General features: G+C 49.3%; 1 protein-coding gene and 1 non-coding gene across 2 annotated transcripts; both read right to left on the reverse strand.

The window, feature by feature from the left end:
- Window positions 1-9,044: 9,044 nt before the first annotated feature.
- EV420DRAFT_t335 lies at window positions 9,045-9,128 on the reverse strand. The gene has a single exon. It is a non-coding gene; the product is annotated as a tRNA-His (tRNA).
- Window positions 9,129-20,577: 11,449 nt separating this feature from the next.
- EV420DRAFT_1596474 (uncharacterized protein) lies at window positions 20,578-21,484 on the reverse strand. Its single transcript, XM_060474972.1, has 3 exons — window positions 21,151-21,484; window positions 21,054-21,102; window positions 20,578-21,006 (listed from the first exon to the last, which is right to left on the reverse strand). The coding sequence occupies exons 1-3, from the start codon at window positions 21,363-21,365 to the stop codon at window positions 20,917-20,919; spliced, it is 354 nt and encodes a 117-aa protein (XP_060321787.1). The 5' UTR covers window positions 21,366-21,484; the 3' UTR covers window positions 20,578-20,916.
- Window positions 21,485-21,566: the final 82 nt, after the last annotated feature.

A 21,566-nucleotide genomic window follows, 5' to 3' on the forward strand; every position in this document is an offset into this window, starting at 1 on the left:
ACTTGCCCTCTTTCGTTTGTTTTCCTTTCCCAACCAAAACTCTGCACTCATGCATCCTATTTCCTCTGGCTGCCTATCTTCATCGTTTCCATTTCTCCTCAGGCTACCCCATCTTCATGGACCCGCTCCCCCATCCCATCCCTGTATCGCTAGTGTAACCTCGCTCTCACTGTTGTTGTTGTTTTTCTATATACTTAAATGCATATCTATTATCCTGTTTAACCAAGAATGGGAATGAAAGCTCAAGCGCTCAAGGCCTAGATAGTCGTTCCAGACAAAGTTACTTGGGCCGTTTCCAAGGCGGAACTCGCTGTGATTGATCGATGGCTTCAAGTCGTCTTCGAAAATTGAAAATCCAAGAAAACGTTCGGCTCTCGGGATGTGGCTTTAGGTTTTGGAGAAGTGGTTCTTGTTAACTGTACGACGAAGATATATGCGATGTCAATTCAATTTCGCCCCCCCCTCCCTCCCTACCCCTCGCATGTATCGTCCCCTGCAAAGGAGGAGCGCTTCGGTAGCAGCAAGAAGTAGCAGTGCAGATATATGTATGTCCATCCCTCCTATTTGCACACCCACGCTAACCGTCACCTAGTTGATCCCACCCGTTGTCCATAGCGCCACCAACTCTCGTTAACCTCCCACCATCGCTAGTCCGACTTGCCCTCATTCGTTTTGTTTTCCCTTTCCCACCAAAACTCTGCGTCCATCTCCAGGCCACCTCATCTTCATATAAAACCCCACGTTTGCGTCATCATCCCTGTTTCGTTTCTCCTCAGGCTACCCCATCTTCTTCATATAGACCCGCTCCCCCATCCGTGTATCGTTAGTGTAACTCTCGCTCTCGCTGTTGTTGTTTTATATACTTAAATGCATATCTATTATCCTGTTTAAGAACATCCAAGTCTAGATGTCGCTCCAGACAAAGTTGACTTATCGTTTCCATGGCCTGTGATTGATCGATGCTCGTCGTTTTCGCGACGAGAACCAGAAAATCCAGGATAATAGAGAAACCCTCCGAGGTGCTCCAGGTTCTGGAGAAGTGGTATTTGTAGGACGAATATATGTGTGGGTTCAATGTTTATTCATCCCACGCTGTTGTTGTTCTTTCTATGGATCATCTGTTTACACCTGCGAGGATTGACCTGAGTCGCGCCGAACCTGTCATCAAATTGATACGAGATTGGACGGTGCCACGGGATTTTTAGAGTCTTCAGCGAAGGATTCGTTGGTGTTCCTTCAGGATCGGATATGAGATTCTTAGCGTGACGGATGTATTGCACGCTGGTGGTCTGACATGAACATGAAACGTTGGTTGCAGTTTCGTCTTTTTTTTTTTCGTTTTTTCATGGCTTTCGAGGTTTCAATAGGTTGAGACTCAAGACAGAGGCCCCTCTTTACGATGATGGATCAATTGCAAGCGATCGAGGCGATCGATGGACGGAACAAGATCAGATGTAGATTCGTGTAGGTCCACGGACGGGTCCGAGCGGATGTAACAATGGCGTATAATAACAATTGTGGTTGCATTGCAGCGACAGGCAGTGCGGAATAAATGAAATGACCGCGAATGAAATATGAACAAGGGTAACGTACCCGGGCTATGTATAAGGTAAAGAAAGTGATTACTATAGTACTGTACGATACGACTAAAATACAACAAGTAATAAGAGAGTGTAAGAGTTAAGTTTTTAATGGGCGTAAAAGTTCCGACCAGCGGATTAAAGGGAAGCCTTTAGGGCCCGTAATTGCATAAGGACATCCTCACGATCGCGACGGTTCCACTCTCCCGACCAGCCCTTTTCCTTGCGGCGGCCCCAATACTGACTGCGATCGACAACTTGAAAATGCCTGCGCTCGCCCTCGTCAACGCTATGTGAGCGGACCTCGTCTTTAACGACGGGTGTTTTGGGAGTGGCGCGGACAGACGCTGAGCGAGAGAATTTACGGGGAAGGAGGGGAGTCTCCGAGTCGTCTGACACTTGCTCGAGCTCCTCCGGTTCTTCCTCAAAGGAAGGTAGTGGAGCGCGTTTGGGGAGGGGAGAGAGTATGGTGTCGATACTGCAACTGCGGCGTCTAGCGCGGCGTGCAGGAGTGGACGACACGAGTTCGGGCGGGACGTTCTCGCCGAATGTACGAGCGAGTTTGGCCATTCGCTTCCGTCGCTCGTCGGGCTTTCGCTCGTGCACGGGGGAGATGGGGGAGAGCGGGCCGTGCTCATTGGTAGGGAGAGCAGCTGTGTGTATGCGGAGGACGAGGGCTGGGCCAGTGCCTGGGACGAGAGAGAGGGACATCTGCTTATTGTGTGTGTGCACAAACTCGCATTGGGGCGTTGTGCCGAGGAGTGCGCCGAGTTTGCGTGTAGAGCGTAGGATGCGTGTGCGTTCGTTGGGTGTCATGGCTGTAAAGTGAAGGAAAGGGAAGTGAGTGGGGTGGGTGGGCCCTGCGAAATATAAGGGCAACCAACTCGCCATTGTTCTTGTTATACCCGGTACCGCTAATTTCAAATTTAGCCCTTTGCCCGCTGCAACGCCGACCGAAGCCAAACTTGGCTTCATTGTCGCTTTGAAACGCCGATGTGACTACACCCGCCCTCCCGCCTAGTTCGGATGGCTGTGTGACGTCGCCAAGGTGAAACCAGCGCTGCGCAACTACACCCGCCCTTTGCATTAGCAACACCGACGTGTCCCCCGAGCCCCGCCCTACTATCGGTCCAGGTCCACCCGGAGCTGTCCTTTTCCCGACCCTCGTACCCGGCTAGGGTCCAGGCATTCAGGGTTACGAGATTTACCTCACCTTTGCCTACGTTTTGCTTGTTCTCAGTCCGGAAGGTTTTCACGGGACCTTGTCCTGCGTTTGGTTGCTCTTGTCGTGCACTAGAAGCATCGAGTCCTGGCTCTTGTCTGCTGATCATCGCTGACCAATCCTGGAACGGCCATCAACGACTGCTCGCCTATTTCGACCACGTCTTTGCTTTGATCACCGGCTGTCCGCCTCGACACGGATCCTCGCCACATTAATCCACAATTCCACGTCACTCTCATTCCTATTCATTTGCATTCACGTAAACATTCGCGCCCAACACAATCGTGCAGGCTCCCGCCACCATACCCGGACCCAGCGCCATCTTACCTCCGCTCTGACACTTGTCCCCGTCGCGAGAAATCTCCATCGCAGTTTCACTCTCACCCGCTTTTCGATTCCCTCAATCCATTATTGTCCTTGCTTTGGAAACTATTGTTCATCGGTGACTCCCCCAGGTCACTGCGCACTTCTTTTGATTCAGCACCTCTGATACGGAACAAGAACTTTCTTTCCTCCCCACGCGTCTTCCCATCCCGGACATCTGTGCGCTATCAAAAAGTACCACCGCCTTACTCATTCAGAATCATAACGCAAAAACACCTCACCCCCGTCTTCGCATGTCGAAACCCGGTATTCACGACCGACACGAAAGGAACATTCCCATTTCATGACGCTTACTTCTACCCGCCATATCTTCCGTGCTTTGATCACCGGCCGACCCTTAACGGAGACGTCAATCACTCCTCGACTCGGACGCGGTTATTTTCTTCTTCGGCATATACTCCCGTTCATCCAGCATACGCGTAACCATCCGCGCCAAACATTTTTGGGTCGCGCCAACCCATCCTCCGCCCCGCCATCTTACCTCCACTCTCCCACTGCACGATATTTCCTTCACCGCCCCCACCCAATGTCTTGTCTCTGCTTTGGAAGCTCTTGACTCCCATCTACACGATCTGTTTTTGGTTCAGCCCCCTTACGGAGGAAGGACATTATTTCCCTCCCCACGCTCTCATCCCAGCTTGTTTGGGAGGCCGACGTGTCCCACTATCACATCGTCCCATCCACCTTGCTCACGTCCTCCCTCGCCTTGTGTTTATTCCGGAAGCTCTTGACGCTTCCACGGAACCTTTTCCTTCATAAGCATCCCCGCTCGGTCTTTGTCCCCTGATCCTCCGCGAAACACGACTGGCCTAGAGGAACATACCCACGGCCATCAACATTCCGCGCTTATTTTGCATGTACCCGCCAGGCCACGTCCTTTGCTTTGATCACCGGGTCTTTACTTGACGGAGATGTCAATGGATCCGTACCTTGACACGGTTATTTTTCATCTTCGGCATACTGATATGTATCCACGATTCTCCCGTTCGTGCTACAGACGCACCCGCCATGTAACCGAGCTCAATATACCGTCCGAGTCCGCAATCCCATTTTTCCCGTACAGATCACACAATCCAAATGCAAAGTTTCAAGTTAAAAAATTTTTTTTTTGCTCGCGCCAGCCTTCATCGCCCCGCGTGCACAGACTTTTTGGGAAGCTGACGTGTCCTCCGCCCAACTCCCTCTCACGCCGGAAAATCCATGTCTCCAAAGTTGAATCGAGCCTGAGTGGAGAACGTGATTGAAGGGCCGTCCCTCCATCATTTCCTTCGCATGTCAAAGTTGCGCCAGTCGGATTCACATGAAGCATTTCATCCGCGGTGGCATAGAACATGGAACCTCCCAAGTTCATTTCGTCTCGTTTAGCATCGTCACGTACAAACCACAAACCACAAAGCCATCCGGCCCAATGACGCATCGCGCCAACTCCCCATCCTACCTCCGAAGGGTCGGGCATTGTGATTCCCTCGTTGTCCCTGCATGCCCTCTCTCCGCAGCCTTTTAATTCATTCGGCCCGTCGACCTTATTTTTGATTCGACGCAGATGATGATTCTTCGAGTTTCCTTCCGTAGTCCGGTCTTTGCCAATCCCAGACGTTTTTGGGAGGGGATTCATTATCCTTCCTTGTGCGTGTCGTGCGGTGGAGGGACGACTTGTCTTGTAAGCAGAACGCTCGTCAGATGGGATCCATACTGACAACAAAATGCAGGATCCCACCCTCAGAAATACTGAGTACATATCAGGAATGCATGCACCCACCTCGTGGCAACGGTCACTTGCTCCAGAAGGTCCATGCCTGATGTTACTTTTCGTGCTGCTCGCTGTGTCTTGTGCTTATTCCAGAAGCTCTTGTTGCAAGTAGTTCCTCTGCTCACTGTTTCTATCCGGAACGATCATGATTTTTCTCTCCAAGTTCTTGTACCACGTTTGGATGCTCTTGTGCGTTATCTGCCTTACCCATTACCTCGCGGTTTCCTCGCCCCAGTTGATCCTCCTCGCTACATTGAAACCCGTTATTCCCATTCAAGACCTTGCGCTTATTTTCGATACGCCAAAATTTTCGTGCTTTGAACACCGGGCTCTTAACGGAGATGTGGCTGTACCTCGGCACGGTTATTTTTCATCCTCGGTATATGACTTCCGTTTGTGCAACAGACACGCCCACCATCTAACCGAGCTCAATCTACTCCTTACACCCGTCCACCTCAATCCCACTCTTCCCGTACAGTTCACGTTTCCCCCGTCACTACTAGATACTTGGTGCATTTTTTGGCTCAACATCTCACGGCTCACACGAGATTGTTTTTGTTATGTCCCATGTCGTCCTGTTAATTCACTTGTCGACATCCTTTGTCGTGGTATGGACCACCCCATGTGATTCTTTCTGCTGGAAAGCTTTTCTTGTGATCATCCACCCTGCCTTCCTAGAGCACGTACTTGACTGGGGGAGATTGACGAAATATTTTGTCGGCCTAAGCCTGAAAAAGCGTTCATTAATGCAGAAAAATCTCGCTTGGTCTTGTCAATGTCCAGTGCTGATCCTCCTCGCTGATCCATGCAGGCGCCGAAGCCCGTCATCGGAACATAAGCGTATACACACCTGTCAATCTACTGCTTACACCCGTCCATTGTCTACATCCCGCCCAATCTCGGGCTGTCCCCGTCTTTTTCGGTCAACATGTAGCCTCCCACGGTACGGCGTCATCTCACCTCCGACCCTCCCGTCGCGAGAAATCTCCTTTACCTCTCACACGCGAGTTGGAGTGTTGTTGTATCCTTGCTTTCGTAGTTCTTGTTATTGTATTGATATATGTGGCTGCGGCTTTTCTACCTGGCTCCCCTCACGTTCCAAGGGGTGTTAATTCATTCTTCGGATTGAACATGGTCCACTCTCTCGGCTCTGGCTCCTTCCCCGCCTGCTGTAGCGTGTTTACTTCCAGATATAATGTCATTGTCAATAAATCAGAAGCTTGTATGAATCATCGCCAAAAGCTATCTTAGGGTAATTGTAAGAAGCAACAAAGAACAAAGTAACAGTCCGGGGCATCATGAACGCATAATCTTCTCCCAGAGCGAGGGGAATAACAAGAGCTTCTGAAATAGAGTACAAAGGCTCCAACGTAGTCATGTGGAGACCAAGGTTACGATGGAATGGCGGCGGCGGCGCATGCCAGTGAAATTTACCCATCAACACTGAACAAATATCCTTTGTATTCTGATAGATTCGAGAAGCTGACAACTGGCGCGAGATTCATTCCGGCGAAAAAGTCGTTGCGTTGAACGTTGAGAAACCATTTTAGATATCCACAATAAAGTTACAGAGCACACGAAAGCAGAGATAAACAAAACAACATGACCCGGAGAGGACGAGAAAAGACACGAAAGTAAATTAACTAGCGATACAATTCGACACTTGCGACTTCTATGATGAATGAAAGTGCGAGAGGAATGAGTGGGTAGATGGATGGGTATCCGCAGTGGGTAACGCGCCGGGCAGGGAGAGTTATAAACAGGCGAAGAGAATGGGATGGGTAGGTGGGTGGGTGGCGCTCTAGACTTTTCTATGTTGTCTACTAGAAAGGACTGTCAGCATGTGATGTAGGCGTCGGTGAGGAGGGAAGGAACGTACGCATCAGCATTGCTTAGAAGCAGGAGAATCGCGCGGTGCGGCAGCCAGCTGGATCAGGCTGAGCTTCAGGGTTTGGTTCACGGGCCTGAAACAAAAAGGTGAGATAAGGACCAAGATAAAAGCCAGAGAGAGAGATCAACGTACATCGACTTCAGGTGCCTCGAGTACGGGAACTGGTACAGGCTCAGGCATAGGAGAGGGTACGGGTGTTGATGCGACGAGGACGGTCACTAGTAGAGAGGGCACGGTTAGAACCAATATAATAATAATACAAGAAGGGAAACTCACGCGAGCTCAACACCAAAACGACTAGTGAAACACAGCGCATATCGAAATTATGTGCGAGTTATTTAATTGTTCGACAAAAGAAGGAATGCGAGAGGAGAACAATAAAGTCCCTCTCCCCATCCTCGAGGGTTTATATGAGAGCAACCACAAAGCTCAAAGGGAGTTCCAAATCCGGACGATACTTTGTTGGCTGGTGAGGTTGAAAGGTTCGGCCGGATTTGGAACAACGTTGGTTTTTGGTTCCCAACAAGGAAATGACGGGACGAGGAATTGGGTGTTGGGTGCAATGTACGAATTATGTCCGCAACGACATCATATGGTACTAACGAACGGCCTTTATTGGGAGTATCTCCATGCTCGGGCGAATGGCCGGGACCTGGAAAAATTAATCATTTGGCGACGCATGGGATACCGAGACCAAGACGGTTGAAGAAGTCCTTGGTCCTGGCCTCGCCTCAGATGCAGTGAAGCCAAGTCCCCCCTAGACTAGAAGGCGTCCCGCGCAGTTGCACAGAAACCCTTGGACTTTCGTTCGAGAACAGGTTCTCCCCTCGACTGACAGACAGCCTGAGAGATAGGCGACCAGCGGAGATTACGTGGTTTTTTTTTTAGCTTCTTTATGCCCCAGCAAAGTCGATAGGTTTTCACTCTCCGAGACCAGTGGCGGGCGAATTTAGTGACGGGATCATCAACACATTGGCAGTTAGAGTGGATGGATGACGCGAGAGGGATGATGGAGCGCAACGCTGGAACGTCAATCAGAAGTGAAGCCGTACAGTAAAGCTCGCGATAACCTGTTTTCTGGGGTAGGCTGCAATTGCCATAGCATTGTGATTCTGGAATGGAAATATGATGAGGTTCGCGCTGAACACTGTAATCCAGGGTAAGTTGGAAGTCTGGGTGCCACTGCTACTCCTGATTGATTAGTAGCCTCGTGATCAAGGACTTCTTTTGGACTGGTGTGAAATATTGTTAACGGCACGAAAAGGTTCTTTCGACTGACGTACTTGAGACTCAACAATTCATTTTCTGCGTAGTCAGTGTCAAGTTATTTTCATCGTGGATTACGCTGCAAGTCCCTCGCTGCATGGTCTTGGCCCTGGCCAGACAAAGAACGAGGTCCGTACTAGGTTCAACTGTGCAGGTTGAAGACAAGATAACCAACGACAAGTCTCGGATACCTCGGGCCAGTCAATCCTGGAACTGAGTTTCATCCGTGTGGCTCCTCCCCCAGATAATATAATGCATATAGCGAACGAACGGTGTACGTGAATTTAGTCAATTGACGTTTCAAAGCCGACTAGTAATTCTGCGCTCCGAAGACTTAGGATCGCATACTGAGTCCATCGCTGTTTTAAATTTTTGGAATCATAATTTTGTCTCGCTAGTACCCAGCCAGTGAAATCGTTTCGTCGAAGGTTGTACCTTCCAGCTCTCGTCCTCAAAGTTGATTTCGTTGTTCCCAACATTTCTGTTCAGTAAGGTATGGGGATAAACAAAGTAAAACTAGGACTTTGAAGATCAACGGCTGAAAAGTTGATCAGAATTGAACCGACGTACTGTACTTCGCAGTATCATATAATGTTAACGACTCCAAAAAATTATTTTTTCCGGACTACCTAACGCACTTAAGGCTGATTTTTTTCAGTAATGTTGCACTGTTCACCGTTCAAACGTTCACCGAAGAGAATCAAGAATCGGTCTTCTCAAAGATACTGCTTATAGTATTAGTATCAACATCTATGGCAATATTTAGTCTGTTCATAGCTGCGTCACGTTCGAGGGTATCATCCATGCAAATTTAAACAATGAAATCTTTCAAAGGATGGTGCACAATGTATGGCACTTTGAGAGCACACAAGTTAAATAATCTGACAAAACTCATAACTCAAAACTTACTAAGCCAATGGCGGTCAAAAGTACAGAGCATATACACCGCATTGTCGGTAGCTGGAATCGAACCAGCGGCTCTTCGGAGCAAAGTAAGACCACAACGAAGTGATTTAACCCCTAATCGATACCGACATTGCACCTCCGGATGGAGGTGACTATATTCTTATGTATACTTAAATAATATTTCTAAGAGTCATCCATAGTGTATAGCGATGTCCAAGTACAAAAATGAAGTTATATCATAATAAAAGATCCTCACTACAGGTATGCTTCATCCATTGGTATTATCATAATCCTACAGCCTTTCAATCGGTGCCATGGTTGGCTAAGAATGCTCCTCCTCGTCCGCTTCTGAAGGACTGCCTATCTCCTCCCATTGAGAGGCCCTGACTGGGAAACCCGCTCTCATCAACGACGTCGCCCTTAGAACCTAATCTGTGGGGAAACGAATGTCCTACAGGCGAGGCCAGCGAGGGAGATTGCGAAGACGTCCCAGAAGAACGCGACTTCGACTTCGACGACTTCTTTACTGGGAGAGATGAAGGAGTGAGACTAGGCAGATGAGCGGTCGGGCCGAGCTGTTGGCTGTGGTACCGAATTTGCGAGGAGGCATCTGACGAAGTGAGTCGCGAATCAGAACCCCCGCTGCTGCTGTGATGCTCTCTCCTGCTGACATACATTCCTCCATCAAGGTCTGCACCGTCATCTGCTTCGGTATCAACGTCTGGGTGAGACGGAGGGGGCGTGTGGTAAAACCCGGGAGATGAGACATGTGGGTGCTCTCCGGTGGCAGAGCCACTGCCTTGAAACCCCTCAAATTCTTCACCATCCACGGACCCGGCAGTCAAAGCCTGCGCGAGCCGCTTCATCTCCTTACGCTCTCGTCTTCGCTTGCGCCTCTCTTCTTTCGCGCGCCTTTCCTCCTCCTCTGCGACATGTGCTCGCTCCTGGAGCTGTTCCGGAGTCATGCTGTCTATCGCTGCCGAGTCGAGCGGTGCAGCGTCAGAGTCAAATCCCGTAGAAGATGTCCGTGACATAGAGGTGCGGGAACGGCGAAGGGTATTATCTTCCTCGTCTTCGTCGAGATGGATGGGCGGTTTGCCGAAGAGGTTGAACCCAAAGAATGTTATACGCCTAGAATGTCGTTTTTTCTTCCTTCTACGATTATTGTCACCAATATTAGAGTGCAAAGACAACGTCTCTGCCTCTGTGTCAGTCCCCGGATCCTGCAACAAGTGTTCGAGATTTTGGGGAAGCCGCTGGTAGCCGCTGTTGGTGGGGTCATCATGATCGTGAACCTCTCGGGCGAGGCAGGGCATGCAAGCTGAGAACGCAGCACGGAAGGAATCCGACCAGGAGAATGAGTCCATGGTTGTGGTCGGGAAAATTGAAAAAAGTCGTATCTTGGTTGAGGTTGAAGGTCAAGCTCATGATAAATCCGCGTGGCCCGGAGTTGCCGGTCGGTTTTTCAAATGCCCATACAAACACTGATGGCAGTGTCGGCACACGCCTTTTGCTTCTTCGAGGTGAAGTTCGGACCCGCGTCCAGGGCGCCACCATCCATTCAGAATTTTGTTGAGAATCTGGTTCGGCTTTAGGACGTCTGGTTGGGATCTTGGCAAAATCTCAATTGGTCCTTGAAACACTCAACAGTAATCGAACATTCTATTACAGCAGAAAAAAGAGAGTTGGTATCTAAGCGACGCCCAGATCGCCCATTAACTAATTATTATTGGTGGCTAGTTAGGTATTCAAAGCACTTTGACAAGCCCGGCACTTATACTTCATGACATCGTTCGACCTGGACTAGTACTCGAGCATTGTGTGCGCCTATAAATGGTCCCACTTCGACCCGAAGTCATCACAGACTATAGGAGCAATGACTGAGTATCCATCACACCACTCACTGTCTCTTCGGTGATCTACATACCTCAAAAACCTGGGCAACATTTAACTACCTATGAAAAGATGTCGAGGGGAGAACATTCTGGTCCATGATATAAGATATAATACAAAACGGTTACACCACGCCGCGCCGGGCGTCTCGTTTGGGATTCCATAACAAATATAAGGTCTCTCTACCAGAGCGCCACTTGTGTACCAGACTTTCGAAGAGCGTCGACGCGAGACAGAGTGTCCGGTCTGAGCTCGCCTCCCTTCCGAACACCGATGGCGGCAGACTTTAACGTTCGCTTTTCCAACATGTCCAAGACCGCACTCTCATCCACCTCGCCTGACCAGACGAGCTGCAGATACTCTAGCTCCTGCAGCACCTCCGGACCACCGAGTTCCTCGATGAGTTTGGGGAAAACAACTCTGATACGCGTATCAATCCCTTCAACGATAGATAACCGTCTGAGTTGAGGAACTGCATGAAGGAGGGAGAGCATTTCGGGATGCCCGATAGTAAGTGCGTTCAACACGAGCTCCGTGAGAAGGGGGGATTTTGAGATGTATTTTTCTAAATCGCAAATTGTGTTCTTCATATCATCAGATTCACTGCTGTTTGTGCAGTCGATATCGATAAGCTCCAAAGACGCTAGCTGGGGCATTGAACCCATCCAATGAAAGACTGGGAGGCTATCTTGGAGAATGAGCCTCTGGAAGGGAAATTCAACATCCCCGAATGTCAGATAACCGCATCCTCTGAAGGTCGCAGTCGTGGCGTTGGGGAAGTCGTAAGACCTTGTTGGGTAGGCGAACGAAGGAATATTCGCGAAGTAGATGGTAGTGATTTGTTCATCTGGTAAACGAAAACACGACCCCTGGAAGGTATTGACTGCAAGGGTATGTAATTTAGGGGCGTATTCGAACAGTTTGACTGGGGGCTGCACGGAGAAGCTCAGTCCGGCGGCGGCTGAAAACTCAAGATTTTCGAGTTCTGGGAATTCTGGATTGACGTTCCCCCGGAAAAAGTTCAACAAATAGGCAACGTTGGGATCAATTCCGATGCGCTTCAATCGCTGGAGATTCAGCGCACCGAACAAAGTATCCATGGCAGAGCCCAGGTCCCGCTGGACACTGTTAAAACCCGATCTTTGGGCCTTGGTGCCCTTGCAAAGTTCCACTGACATTTGTAGATTCAAGAGGTGCTCGCCTGAGCGCTGTTCGTATAACTTCATTATATTCTGGAACTGTGGAGAGGTGTCGTGAGAGTCAACACTGACAAGGATGGATTTCCAGAGCGGGGGAAACGACAGGCAGACGTCACGCCAGTAGGCGCAGACAGAGGAGAGATAGAAGGGGGTAGTAGATACTAATGGCATGCCGTCGCGCGAGAGAAAGGCGTCGTAGGATATAGAGGTGCAGACAAGTTCGAATATATCCTGGAGTACATCACGAGGCAGCCTGCGAATCGGGGACAGAAGGGATTCGAATTTTTTCATATGGCTCGTGAGGGACTGTCGGCCGGTTTTGAGCTTCTCCAACGCGGCGTTCAGTCGAGATATTTCTGCGTCGGATTGTGATATCTTCTTCTTCAAACCGATGATGATATCTGAACAAAGTTCCGTCTCTGATTCGTTGATCTGCCTTCCGTGGCGTAAATACGCGGCGGCATCGAGAGGCAAGGCAAGGGGTTGAGTATCAGATAACTGGTCAAAGCTATCGCATCGTGAGATGTAATCCATTTGGAATGTTAACTTGCGACGATTAGAATAATCAGAGAAGAACCAAAGGTGCACCTACATCCCAGACACGGTCGACTTTCCAGGGCACAGAGCGATGTCTGGTATGAGTTTTCAATGCTACGAAGAGATGGTCAGATTAACTTTGAAAAGGAAGAAGGAGCGATTTGGCATTCAGGATCTGCGGCTAAAGATAAATTTATCACTGACCGGCGAGAGCAGAAGACAGATGTGGCTGTGTTCCCGCGGATCTGACTGGACCCAGCTCCTCCTTTCCCTCCCTTTCTGAACTCAGAACTGCACTGTGTCCGTCCGGCGTCACAGATTCATACGATTTTTCTTTTCACTTTATACAATTCTGATCTTTCATTAACAGCCGACTATCAAACGTCGAGACCAAAATTTCCCCACGACGGACGTACACTGAGAAAGATATACGTCGACTTTGGTTGCATGCAGAAGATTGGACTCTGGAGACGAAGATGAGAACTGTGCTCATAGTGAAAATTCCTGCCTCTCGCATCTTCCATGTCATTTTCCCTCTCGCGTTGGGGTAAGGGTTTGGTACTAAAACGATGGTCCTTTCTTCGGGTAGCAGCTTGTTCATTCAAGCATCTTCTTGCTCACTTACTGCGCAACTGCTTCATGGTGGAGATTGTGGTGAAATTTTTCAAGAACAAGGAAGATGCTGCGGTAGGATGCTTTACCTTGCGTGATGCTGAGCTGATTCTTCTTGCCAAGATACTTTCATGTTACTCCTCATCCTTGTCTATCGCTTTTCCCGGTTCAGCCCTTGTTTGATTTTAGACAAATATGTGAAGAAATACATTGTACATTAAATAATAATTGTAGTATAGTGCGGGTTTCGCAATCGACGAGCCTTTACACCTAGCAGTGACCTCGTGAGCCCTTCATAAGAGCAGTCCTTCGCACCCTCTCAGGTAGGCATGATAAATACTTGATTTAAGAAGGACTAGTACAATGTGTACTCAAACAGGAATAATCAGACATTCTTCAGTAATATGCAAATCTTTTAACTGCGTCGATTCATCTCTATCGGGAATTTGCAACACCGACACTTTCTCAAATCTTTGCCCTGGAAGTCTCCGCCCTACAACCCAATTTCGGAAGTCCGATTCATCCACGCAAATCAGTGTGTACGTTTCTGCAGGTATCGGATACGTGTGGGTGGCCATGATCTTGAATCGATGTTTCATCCCATCCTTGCCTTTAACAATCAACTGTCCATGTCGATTATCCCCTTCCACAACAGCCAACCCCCGCACCAACCCCTTAATACATTCCATCTCACACCAGTCTGCACCCGTCTCCTCATCCCGATCAAAGAAGATACCGGCGAAAGCATCGGTGGGCAGGGGCTTCGTCATAAGCTGGTGCCACGATGGTCTCCATTTTGTGCCTGCATTGCCCGGTTCAGGACAGAAGGAGAACAAATCTGCCCGACATTGTACATCCATCGAATTCACGAGCGCTGTCCATGCCTCCTCGAGAGACTGGCTCTCATAGTATGCTGGCATCACATTGGAGAGCAGACGAAAGGCCAGTCCCGCGACTTTGTCCACTGGGTTGGTCGACACCCGCTTCCGCATGTTCTCCAACACCGCAAACACACCATTTGAAATGTCGTGAGAGTTAGACTCAGACTGCAGTTGCTCGTGAAACCTGGTCAGTAACGGAGTCTCATACTTCCCGTCCTGTTCCTTGGCATGCAGTGGTCCATCCCAAGTGTCCCCAGCAATCACCATCTTTCCGCTAACCTCCTGCAGTGTCCATGCACGTCTGAACCAAGACCGATCACTGTCCAAATCGCCGTGCTTCAAACTCAAAGGCCGACCCAGCCCACTCAAGTACCACACGACATCGGCCAATAGATACACTGCTCCGATGGTAGGCACATCCAACATCCATTCTTCCGTACGCATATTCTCCCCTGGTCCACCCACCTGTCTCAAACAAAGAACGTCCAACCACACATACTCCAGTCCAAGATTGAGCATCTCAATGCGGACAAGGTTGAGGCTGGTGTCTTTCGGGATGGGAACGGGCCATTCGTATCCGTTGATAGGTGTCGACACATTGACACGATCCTTCTCATCCATCCAAGCATGCGATATTGGCCGAGGCTGGTGCTTCGACTCAATGTCAGATCTAGAATGATCAAAGGAGATGCCCGTGCTCCACCATGGCACCACCCGATTACTGTACAGATCCCAGATACGTCGAGGTTCCAACAGCGGTTCGACGACCTGGTTACCAACAAGTGCTTTTCGTCGCTTCTCTCGGTCCCCCTCTTCCCATTTGCGTAATGTGTTTCGTATGGTGCTCCAGTTACGAGTGTACCATACCCGGCGGAGGCGGCCATATGCCATGCCAAAGTCATAGTTGTTTGCAATGCAGTCTTCAAGAAGGGAGGAGAGGGATGTTGTATCCACGGTGTGTGACGTTCTGAGTGTCGTGTTGAGTTGATCCAAGAGGGCCTGAACACCGAGGGTAGCGCAGGGAGTGTCAGCAAGGCAGGATGATATCACAGGCTCTGTACCGGTGTACGCCCGCTGCAACGGAACGATGACCGACGATTCCTCTTGGCCAGTCTCAGTGAAAGCGGAGATGGTGACCTCAGGAAGGGAGATGTTCTGGGAATGGTATCAATTTCCCCTCTGTTTGTTTGCCCACTGACCAACCTCTGGTTGAAGCCAAGGTTCCTCAGGTGATGCGCCAGGAGATGGATCTTTAATTGCCTGAGCAGTCGCAAAGACGGAGTATATGTGGTTCCAAATCAACATCACGTTGCTGTGAAGCCATTGGTATACGACCTTGGATGGCGCTAATGTCGTCGTATGAGCATTTGAAACGAGAGGGAATAATGCTACGTACTATTTGACATTTTCTAGCCTCAGAAGGGCACGCAGGTTGAGGGAGTTCCAAATGAAAAAGTTTTTGCGTGTTGAGGTATCGCCACTTGCAAGTGACAGCTTGAATCCTCCCAGGCTGCTGCGTGTGAATAACGTGATAGAAATCTGCATTCTCTCCAGCTCATAAATGCTTTTCCACATGGATTAACTCAGTTCGCTGGAATCGAGGGTGCTACCTTGGAGACTAGGAGCAACTTCATTTTGCAAGGCCAGGATCCCAGTAGATACGTCGGGAGAGTAGCGTCTAAGGGAAATCGAGATTAGCAGTCACGGCGCTTGTCATTTTTGGTCCTAGTTGTCAGGTGCTTTGGGCGCTTCCCTGTTCCTCGCAGACGCCATCCTCAGCATTCGTCATGAACATAGCGAAAGTCTCTTCAGAACTTCCAGCCATATCCAACGGAAAATGAACCTTATTTGAAGTAGGTATTTCAGAGTCTTCTCTAGAACCGCCCTAATGGACTGGTAAAGATACAACGTCCTACGACCGTCCCGCATGAATCCCTTTACCGATGGGAACGAGTTGCGTCGCACGGCATGCAGAGTGATGAGATGCTACCGTGGTCAAAATCAGATGAAGAGAGCGGTGGATCTGATAAGACTCACCTGATATCCAACAGCTTGGTACCTCCAAAAGATGGACTCGGCAGACGTCGTAGTGGAATCTACGGCAGAATCGTCCCATGTGATCACCCCCTTCCTGTGGATGGCTTTGCCTAAGAGTAATGATTAGTAGGTCGAACATACTGTCTGAAAGAAAAACTCACGTTTGCTGATATCGTATCCCCTAGTACGGATACCAGTACTTTATCTGCTTGCAAGGTGAACGAGTCTTGCAAATCAAGGTATGTCGTGTTTCGCGAAATGGTCTGTACAGCTGGTGTGTATGATACCGTCTCATCGAACCCTCGAACCTTGCCAGCATTTATTCCTTCCTGCCTCTTTGATATGTTAACGATGGAAACCCCAGTCTCCGATTCTTCATTCAGATTCACTAGTTGTATTGCCGGCTGGCGGTATCTCGGAAGAAGGGACGGGCGGACATTCGGTCTTCTCATCGGAGCACATAGATCCAGAAAATGAGAAGAGAGAATACGTCCGAAAGAAGCCATATCTCAATGTTCAGAGGCTAGGAACATCCAAATCTCGGACCATCGACGAAGTTGCCACAAATCAATAGTAGGTTCGCCAACGACGGCAATCTTGATATAGCCATCGGAAGCTCTCGTATTCTATGGGACATTTTTGGAAACGCTCTAGATGCAGCGTGGTGATGGCCTGTGGCGATGGTAGGAGATGAAGGACGGACGAATGGTGCAAAATATGCTCGAGAGCTTCGATGATCCTTCTGTGAGGATGCTCCTCCGCAAAGCTCGTTGCACGATGAAACATCGGAGTAACGGATGATAAAGACGTGTTCAAAGTTGGGGGAAAAGGAAATATCGAAGGAGAGTGTGCTGCCGCCAGTCAGAATAACTGTCGACGTGGACGGAGAGTACCCGTCAGTGGGAGAAAGAGTACATCGTGAGTTCGAGGAGCAGAGTTGAGTCAGATTCAACGTTGGGAAGGGCCAACTGTGAGTCGAGCATGAGTGGTACGTTGACCAATGCAGGGTGGCTGTACAACATTTGGAATTATAGCCTTGATGTGCAGCCATAATTTTGGAAACGTCACGAGCACTACCTGTCCTGTTATATTGGCGGTATGCGTCGAGCATCGATAACAGTTTTAAGGCGACGGGATGCCAGAGCGATGTCATAACAAGCGACGTTGGGTTGTCTTGCTTTGACCACCACTATGCAAGCTGGAATTTCCGTCTTTCTTCCACCTTTTCCAGTTGTTTGGATGCCCTTCCTGGTCGAGACGGTCCCGTTGCAAGAGTAGGTTCCCGGCGATCCCAGAAAATAGACCGACTTTTATCCCCGTCTTTCCACAGCTTTTCGACACGCAAATGCACCGTTCCTCTCTCCGAGCAAACATTTTGTGACGCCAGGTCGGTTCGGTGCCAAGTCATAACAGGACTTTTCTCCAAAATGCCACCATTGTTTAAGGGAAGGAAACGGGCATTAAATCTCATTGGCTGAGGAGGTGTCGTAGTCCTTGTCGAGGAACACATGGTGGCGGAGAGGATCCGTAGATAACGGCGATGCAACTTCTTGGAAAACGTCTAACGTTAGATATTTTAAACGCCTTCATTGACAGCCTGATCCACCCACCAAAAATCGCTTGACAGCGTTGAGGTTAACGTTGGCCTGGTAAAACACCGACATCGAGCGCCTCAAGCCTCGCCTTGAACAGTGACACGTAGGGCGAATCTGGTTCTTTGGGAGCGGAGAGTGAAGGTTGGATAGTATGATGGCTGCACGGTGGAGGAAGACGTAGATGTGATGGACTGGGTGCCGACGAAGTCTTGTAGTGCGGTGATGCTGCACGCGCTGAAGATGACATCTATGTGCCGTGCTATTGTGACTGAGGTTGCATCTGCAACCTTATCAATCTCAGCGAGCTGGTGTGGCCGGTATAGATGGTCTACTGTCGATTACCGAGCTCGCACGTCAAGCTTCAAGGTTGTAGACTCGTATCCCTGCAGCTCTGCTAGAAATTAGCTCCGCAGCACACCGCCTGCTATGCTTGATAGCATACAGTGCTTTGGATTTACCGGACGTCGATACGCGGATGGGACGCTACCGGGGTGAAAATTCGATGAAGGTAGCGGTAGGTTCAACAATAATCATACCTGATATCCAATATATTAACAGACGTCGGTCGAGCGCACTGTTCCTCTCATACCTCCTCAAGTCCCGCATTACTTCACTCAGGCTAATCTCTGCCTTCACCGCACACTCCCGAAACCCACGCCATATCCATGACCACTAAGGAGTAGGTCTCCAAGAGGCCAGTTCTTAAAACTTCTTGTCAAAGGGCATTCTCTCTGTGTTTGTTGCTTTTGTAGCGTCAATAGATACGTAGAGATAATAAAAAGAATCAGGGGTGAGAAGACAGCATGGAACGTGGTGGGGAGGAAACGATCAAGCCCGGCGTGTCTATTTGGCTGGGCCGGGCCAAGACGTTTGATTTTGGTGACGTCACACTTCTTGGGTTCATTCCCGACAATTACACGGAATTTACGACTCACGGCGAGCGATTTTTCTTCTCATCTAATAAAATTCTGACCTTTCCCTAGCTTAATGCCACACGCTCGAGACCAAGGCCAATTTCCCCCGATGGATGCATACTGAAACAAAGTAGACGTCGACTTTGTATGCAGAAGATTGGACTCTGGAGACGAAGATGAGAACTGTGCTCATAGTGCGAGTTCCTTCAGTTCGTGTCTTCTACATCATTCTCCCTCTCACGCTGAGGTACGTGTTTGGTACTAAAACGGTGGATGTTTATTCATGTAACGAGAACTCTTTCAAGGAAGCTGCTACGGATCTTGACGACTGGCACGAAAGGAAGGAATATGTCAAAAATATGACAAGAGTGCACTCGGAAAAGTAAGTCTACCTTCTCTCACCCACGTTCAGCTGTACACTCTTGCTGTAGCCGGATCTTATTCGCCCACGACTGTCACTTCCACTGAAGGGTACGCACCGCGCTCTGACACACGTATGAAACACCCTTCGACCGCTGTGGGACGATTTTGAATACAGGCAGGATATCAATGTTTGCCGAGACACGTTTTGAGTGACGGGGCATCTGTTTGTTTGAACTCAGAGAGTTGGACGACGAAGAGGACAGGGACAGCGGCAGATTTGGCAAAGAGCGCTAGTTTTTGGTGACGAATTTTCACAATCCAAGGTCGACCCAGGCATCATCTACCCACAACAGATTGTTGAGTTGAATGTACAGAAGACGCGGCCGTCGAGGCTGACACAACAGACAACATCGATGAAAAGAATCCAGCAGAGCTGGCCGAATCATGGATGTCCTGCAAACAATGGGTCGAGAGATGACGAAACGCGTCCTCACATGTCACATTGTAGTATAGCGCGGGTTTTAGCAATCGACGAACCTTTATATCTACCAGTGACTACGTGAGCCTGTGCACCCTCTCAGGTAGGTATATAACCACTTGATTCAAGAAGAGCTAGTACAATGTGTATCACTCAAACTAGAATATTCCGACACTCTTTAGTAATATGCAGACCTTCTAAACTCCTCCACTCTTCAATTGTCATTTCAAACACTGACACTTTCTCAAATCTCTCTCCGGACAGTCTTCGCCCGACAACCCAATATTTAATTTGGGGGACCTGCCCAAACTTACCTCCATCAGCGCAAATCAGTGTGTATGTGTCTTCAGGTATTGGGTACGTGTGGGTGGCCATGACGTTGAATCGATGTTCCATCCCATTGTTGCCTTTAACAATCAACTCTCCCCATCGATGTCCCCCTTCCACAACAGCCAACCCCCGCACCAGCCCCTTTTCAATGCAGTGCGTGTTACATGAGTCTTCATCTACCTCCTCATCCTGATCAATGCCGATATCGGGGTTGTAAGGATGTGCGGGCACATGCTTCGTCATAACCTGGTCCCACGATGGTCTCCATTTTCTGCTTGCATTGCCCGGTTCAGGGTACAAGACGAACATCCTTCCCCGACGTTTCGCATTCATTGAAGTCACGAGTGCTGTCCATGCTTCCTCGAGAGACGCACTCTCATAGTATGCCGGTATCCTCTTGCACAGCAGACGAAATGCCAGTCCCGCAACTTTGTCCACGGGGTTGGTCGACACCCGATTCTGCATGTCCCCCAGTGCATCAAACTCATATTTCATCAAAGTGCGATCCATAGACTGCAGCTGCTTGTGAAACCTGGTCAGTAGCTCAGTCTCATACTTCCCGTCCTTATCTTCAGCATACATTGGTCCATCTGGCGTGTCCCCAGCAAACACCCTGCTCTCGCCAACCTCCTGTAGTGTCCAAGCACGTCTAAACCAAGACCGATCACTAGTCTGGCCGGGGTCCGGTTCAGGACCTCGTGGACCGGGTCCGAACCTGAACCGGACCTGCAGGTTCAGGTTCGGTCCAGGTCCAGGTCCGGCATAGCCACCTACACAGGTGGTGCATTTGTCGAACCCCGGGCTAGCCAGGGCGTGGATAGAACGAAGTGACCCGCCGGTCGTCCGCCGGGTGGAAATCAGCCTAACACCCGCAGTCTATATAGGAGGCGACTGGCCAGCGGGTTAACAGATATGGCCCTGGACTGAACGGGCTGGGATAATCTGTGTTCAATTATGGCCAATCTGAGATTTCTTTTCCGGTACCATCCGGTATTCCGCCTTCTTCCGTTCCTCTGCATATCACGCTGTATCATTGCAAAAACAGGCTTTTCATTGTATACTACACACAATACATGTATCAGCACAGAAAGACACCTCCGTACCTGCGCCACGCTCCATCTTTGCCTTTCACCATTTTGACATGTACGAAACATTCTATAGAACAAAACTGGAAAAATAAAGTTAGATATGGAATTTGCGACTCAGCGAACATACCTTGCGGGTGAATGTGAGACTCCATGAAAACGGCATGGATTTGATGCACCTATAACATTGTCGGGTTCATGATCAATGCAGTCAGATGATAACATACCAGGAGTACATAAAGAGAGCGTCACAATGATTAATCACACCAAGGAACCAAGCACAGACACAGAGACCAAAGCTAAGAGAGATTTCCCCACAGATAGAACAGATACCAGTCACAGCAACAGTACAAGCGAAGAACCAAAGGAGGAGAATACATGGCGAGGCATACAAGCACATACAAGCTCGGCGCTCCCTTCCAAGGACAGGTGACAAACCCATCTCAATGATGTCCCGGAGAATTTGCTTCTTTCCCCAATGGAACCATAGGACATCACATAAAACAAATAAGACATACGTCTAACACCAATACTGGTGAGACGGCATGGTGGGGAGAGCAGAAGTTCAACATTGGCTAAACAAGTACAAACATAGCTTGCTAATCTAAGTTAGGGGTCTGACGTGTGGGCTCGATGCACAGAC

Source organism: Desarmillaria tabescens, assembly GCF_030435595.1.
Source record: "Desarmillaria tabescens strain CCBAS 213 chromosome Unknown EV420scaffold_181, whole genome shotgun sequence".
Lineage (NCBI taxonomy): Eukaryota > Fungi > Basidiomycota > Agaricomycetes > Agaricales > Physalacriaceae > Desarmillaria > Desarmillaria tabescens.